Source organism: Mycteria americana, chromosome 2, assembly GCF_035582795.1.
Source record: "Mycteria americana isolate JAX WOST 10 ecotype Jacksonville Zoo and Gardens chromosome 2, USCA_MyAme_1.0, whole genome shotgun sequence".
Classification (NCBI taxonomy): domain Eukaryota; kingdom Metazoa; phylum Chordata; class Aves; order Ciconiiformes; family Ciconiidae; genus Mycteria; species Mycteria americana.
In genome coordinates, this window is record NC_134366.1 from 56,460,416 (window position 1) to 56,466,666 (window position 6,251).

Consider the following 6,251-nt stretch of genomic DNA (forward strand, 5'->3'; position numbering starts at 1 on the left):
TCACTTCTGTAAAAAAAAAAAAAAAAACCACCAAAGTTTGGGGTGAGGGCTTTTTTTTTTTTTTTTAATGAAAGGCTCTAAAATCATTGAGCACATACACGTAGATGTACATAACACGTTCTCCACACACACACACTTTGTTCCGCTGCTGCCTTATTTTTTGTTCCCCTCTTGAATCAAAAAATGCCCAAACAGCTTTAAATGAAACTTTGTGAAAACAGAATAATTGGATTGGGGCTGAGAACATTAATGCCAAGCTTGGGCCTAATGTGAATTAAAGCAGATGAGTTATAAACCCTTCAAAAACAGGATTTATAATGGAAACGCTGACACAGACCCATAACAATAGCAGCTCTGCCAGGGATTATTTTAATACTAAAAGCATACTCAGTCACTCACTTTTTTAAAACACAGATTACTTAGTCACTAAAAAGCAGTGATACGCGATAATAATGAAAGCAAACTTAAAAAAAAATGTTTCTAAGGTGACATGTCTTTCCCCCTGTAACTCTCTTGATATCGCTTATAAGTGACATGCCACTCCTTAAATAAAAAAAACCACAAACCCCAAATACACCAAGGTGGAGTTTGCCATAAGCTCCATGGCAAGGCTGAGCCGAGAGGCTTTGTCAGCTTCATTTAACAGTTTCTTGCCTGTGGAAAGAGACAAAAGGGTTAAGGGAGGAAGAGCAGGGAGTACAGGAGAGGCAGCTGACGGGAGAAACAAGGGCATGAAGAAAGGAGCAGCCAGGGAGGCAAGTGGAAGAGCAGGGGGAAGATTTTAAGAGGAGGAAGAACATGTTTCCAAAGGAAAGGACTCAGTTTTTAAAAGAGATTTTGGGGAAGCGTTCGCAAAAAGGCCAGGCAGGCAGAGAAAATTTGGCAGGGGGAAGCCCTCCGAGCACCCCGAGTCGCGCCTGCGAGCCTGTCACCCCACCGGGAGCAGGTGCGCCCCGGTTGCATCGCACCGCACCGCGCCGCACCGGGGGCAGGATGGGGACGAGCGAGCGCACCTCTCTGGGGCTGCATGGCAAGCCACGCGCTTAAGCAAAAAGGCATCATGTGTTAAAGCTTCACGTTGTATGTCCGGTTTCCCACAAATGCCTCTTTTCTTTCAGGAAAGTCAAAACCCACCAATGGACATGAGGGGAGGATTTCTTAGAGCCGGCAGGAGGTTTGCTCCTGTTACCCTGCGCTCGGGGGCAACACACTGCACTCAAAAAATCCCCACACCCCAAAAATCGCTCACAGAAGCATCACACAAAAACTACTTTTTGTGACCGTGCTATGTGTTATAGCACCGGCGTTACTTCCCCATTCCTGCCTTCCCTTCCTTGCCTTTTTTTTTTTCCTGGGTACCAGGTGCACTGGAGGGACTCAGATCAATACAAGACAGCACTTTCCGTATAAACAATACCGTATTAACAACCACAGGGCAGCCGTACCTGTAGGCAGGGATAGCACCAAATGTTGGCACGTCTATCCGTGCAGCTAGACTGCTAAAAAGAAGCAGCTCCAGTGGAAATGCACCTACTGTATGTGAAATGCTGGTGCAGATTTTTTTCGTTCTTTTTTTTTTTTTTTTTTTTTTCTATCAGTCTAACCTTCTGTGTTGATACATGAATGCTGGTACCCACTTAGAGGGATGCCAGATGATCAGTGCAGAATGAAGGTCCCAGGAGAAAGGCTCACGTGGTTTTCTCTGCCCCGTGACGTCACTAGCAGATGGCATGGGTACCAGCTCTGGCAGTTGGCATCAATGTCACTTTTTAGAGATCAATGAGATAGTGCAGATATACACAGATCTAGACTCCAGGAGACGATGCGACATTCAGACTGAAAAGATTTGGAAGGCAAAAAATGAAAACTGATTGTTGAATGAAATAAAAAGCTAAGGTAATACAAATAAAGATATATTTCAGTTGGTGCTGGGTGTGCATGCAAGTGTTTAAAGATACAGTATCATTGTCTTGTATTTTATGTATGCTATTTACTGTCTAATAACTCCTCCTAACATTTTATTCTTCTGATGCAATTGCATACTTTCACTGGTGTTATGTAATATTGCAAGTGTGTAGACAATACTGATAGAGTTAGTCTTTGACTGGGGTTTTTGTTTAGTTTTGTTCTATTAAAAAAAGTCCCTGCATTCGTTTTGTTTGTCTCTTTGAGGACCGTGGGGTCCAAGCTTTTGCTGCTCCCAAACTGCAAACAAAAGCAAAATAATTGGGAAAAGGAAATTATTTTCCCATTCCAGGCTGGATTCTGAGCACACGTGCAGGATTGCAGTCAGAATCTACAGACCGCTCCTGTCAGCTACGAGCTGGAGGGAGATGTCTGAGCCTCACAGAACATAAACAGTGCTATAGCGTGCAGGGAATTTTTCACCTCCCCCCCACCACAATTGATGGGGGAGAAAAAAAAGAAGGAGGAAAGCAAAAGAGAAAAAGCAAATAAGTTGATTCTAACTAAACAGATAATATCAATTAGAATTTTTGCTGGGAAAAAGGAAAAAAAAAAGGTAGGGGGATTTTATTTCCTAACTCTAATCTGAATACGTTTAGGTTTAGATCATTCTGATTTTTGTCTTAATATGAAATAAGTAATATGTGATTTTCATACAAATGATTAGAAAAAATTCTTCGTTTTTAATTATGTTACTAGCTGAGTGATCTGGGGGGGGATGTTCCATTAATTTTTTTTTCTCACCCACTCTAACTTCGTAGAGTTTAATATCTTGATTCATAAGGGAAGAAACGTGGAGGGGGAAAAAAAAAAACAACTTTGAAATATAAGTCAAACAGTGATTTCAAAATATTTAACCATCAGTTAATAGAGATATGGCACTTTTCAATTTTAAGACTGCTCTCGCTCTCCTCATTTTTTCACCCAGGGGAATTTGGATTAATGAAATTTCTGTATTGCTTTATCATGTTTTGCATTTCTTTGAATTCCATGGTGGTGAGGGTTCGAAGGTCTTGTTTAAAAATAAGGTAAATGAGCAGGGAGCTAATTGTACATTTTAAATACTGATTTACTCTATACTTATCTGTGAGAAATGTGGCTTTTTAGTTGCAAGATCCTGAATGTTTCGAGTGATTTTAAAATTCTGGACAGCTTTTATTTTTTAAAAACTGAGCATTTGCAACTGGCATTTTATGCAAAAAAACATAGATTGTGCATTTATATATACACACACACACTCATATACACAGAGCGTGCACGCAGACCCACGAAAGGTGCATGAGGATGTGTGTGTAAGTCGGCAAACTTTAAAAATGGAAATATTTAAATATTGTGCTGGCATTCTTTCAGGTAACTTAAGATTATAGAACCATGTTAACACTACCGTTTGATGAGTCTGTTGTAATGCCAGAATCCCAGATGTGCAGAAAGTTTTCCAGAGAAAGTGATGACCAAAAGCAAATGAAGAACCCAGAAAGCTTTTCGAAGCAGATCGTGCTCCGAGGAAAGAATATTAAAAGATCTCCTGGAGAAGACACAGAAAAAGAGGAGGAGGAGGAAGAGAGAGAAGAGGAGGATGAGAATGGCTTGCCTAGGCGAAGGGGCCTTCGGAAAAAAAAGACGAGCAAGATAAGGATGGAAAGGATCAAATTCAGGCGACAAGAAGCCAACGCTAGAGAGAGGAACCGGATGCACGGCCTTAACGATGCCCTGGACAATTTAAGGAAAGTGGTCCCTTGTTATTCTAAAACACAAAAACTGTCCAAAATAGAAACTTTAAGACTAGCCAAGAACTACATTTGGGCTCTTTCTGAAATCCTGCGAATTGGCAAGAGACCCGACCTGCTCACCTTCGTCCAAAACTTGTGCAAGGGTCTGTCCCAGCCAACTACAAACTTGGTGGCGGGATGCCTGCAGCTGAATGCCAGAAGCTTCCTGATGGGCCAGGCGGGCGAAGGCGCCCATCACACCCGCTCGCCCTACTCCACCTTCTACCCCCCCTACCACAGCCCCGAGCTCGGCACCCCCCCGGGGCACGGGACTCTCGACAACTCCAAGTCCATGAAACCCTACAATTACTGCAGCGCTTACGAGTCCTTCTATGAAAGCACTTCCCCCGAGTGTGCCAGCCCACAGTTTGAAGGTCCCTTAAGTCCTCCCCCAATTAACTATAATGGGATATTTTCCCTGAAGCAAGAAGAAAGCTTGGACTATGGCAAAAATTACAATTACGGCATGCATTACTGTGCAGTGCCACCCAGGGGTCCCCTTGGGCAGAGCTCTATGTTCAGGTTGCCTACAGAGAGCCACTTCCCTTACGACTTACATCTGCGCAGCCAGTCTCTCACCATGCAAGATGAATTAAATGCAGTTTTTCATAATTAATGAGGAAAATGAAAATAAACAGTGGTCATTCACCTCCCCATCTAATTAAGAGCAAGCAGATGCTTGGGCACTGCGTAATTGGCACAACTCTATTTAACGTGTTTACTAGTTCCTAAAGTGTGTTTCAACTATTGTGGGGATTTTCTATGTATTAATAAACCCTTTTTCCGATAAGTATTTTTCCTTTCGTTTTTTGTCTGTAAACACTGTGAGATTCTGTTTCCTCCCAGAGGTTATTGCCCCCCTCCTTTCTTTCTTTTTATTTCCCTCTTTGCTTGATTTGTTGAGCAGTGTGTCTGAACAATATCGCTGAAATAAAATCATACACACTGTGTAAAGTCAATGTCTATTTTGATTGTACAGTAATTATACAAATGCATGTTATTGAAATCAGATTAATTAAAATGATGTATTTATAATTGGTAGAAAATATATATATTATGTATTTGAGGAGAACTGGATTAAAAATATTCAGAACTTTAAAGAAATTATCTCAGAACTGAGATGGGCTTGCAATATGCAGAGGTGAGAGTGCAGCAATATTGAAAGCTATGCAAAAAAACAAAAAAAAGCAAACAAAAAACAAAACAGTTTTTTTGGTTGTTGTTTTTGGGTAAGCTAAGGAAAACCAGTGATTGTCACTGAGATTATTCAGCCTGACCTTTAGAGTGTTGCTGGCAGGGGGCACATGCTAATATTTTAGAAGATGTTGTCGAAATTTTGCCTCAGTTATTTTGACCATATATAATCAGCACTTTTTTTGTATTATTCTGACTTCAGATGTAAAGGTTTGTTATAACAATGTATAACTGTGGTTTCTCACTACGTACTTTAAATGCAATTAAACATAGATGTTTCCACTTTTAAAATACATCTATTAGCTGTGATACTGTATTTTGCCTGATACTTATTATTTCACAGTATACAGCTGCCTTTGGTCTTGCCTACACAGCTTTCTTCCCTGCACCCCTGTAGTGCTTGAGCTTGGGGATGGAAATCATGAATTATCAGGGCGAACCTCACGCTATTTTCAGAAGGATGTATTAGCGACGCAGCAAAAGCAGACCCAAAATATCACAGAAACAGCTGCGTGCTAAATGCAACACAGGTTAGAGGAAGAAGGTAACTTTATAGCTCAACAAAATGCTGAATTTCATACGGGAAAGGGCCCTGAGCGGACACGCAGGCCACTAGCTGCCCCTCCAGCTCCGGCTTGTAGAGGGTGCAGGAGCGCAGGAAGCGTAAAAACTGCAGAGCGAAGGACTCCCTGAACATTGCTAAACTTAGTCTTGGCTAGTAAACAGCACCAGAAAACTATAGGTGCGTCTGCAACCCACATCAGCTCAGCAGCTACAGGGGTCTGCACAGCCCCTCACACCTTATCAGAGTTGAGCTCGGCTGAGCCTCGGTCGTTTTCTAACGGCTCAGAGCTATTTCTTGATAAGCTACACGAGTGACCAAAAGAATGAACGATTCAGCTAAAAAACAACAGCTTTTAGATGTGCGACTGAGCAAGACCTCTTGATTTTGAGGGATAAGTAGCAGCTACCTGGCAAGCGTTCACCTGAAGTACCAAAATGCTATGCTAAATGAATGTGCAGGGAATCATTTTTTAAAAAACTATATAAAAAGCGCAAATTCCACCTGCAAGTTAGAGACCTCTGGCTGAATCACAGTCTGGGTCGCAGTTTGTTGATGACGCATCAACCTCAGACCCTCACTTGAGTATGCAGCTTGACAAAGAGGGGACAGGCCAATTTTCCCTGATAATTTGCCTAATTTCACAAGCGGGACTTGTTGTAAACAGTCTGCCCCGTCAAGCATTGCAGCTCCTTCAGGACAGCAGCAGCCTGATAAATCTCTTCTAAATAAGACCAGGCTACCCCAGCTGCTGGAGAGGG

The 6,251-nt window shown here is 42.0% G+C and overlaps 1 protein-coding gene across 1 annotated transcript; it reads left to right on the forward strand.

Moving 5' to 3' along the window:
* The first annotated feature begins 3,336 nt into the window (after positions 1–3,336).
* Positions 3,337–4,350, forward strand: NEUROD6 (neuronal differentiation 6). Its single transcript, XM_075495604.1, has one exon. The coding sequence runs from the start codon at positions 3,337–3,339 to the stop codon at positions 4,348–4,350; it is 1,014 nt and encodes a 337-aa protein (XP_075351719.1).
* Positions 4,351–6,251: the final 1,901 nt, after the last annotated feature.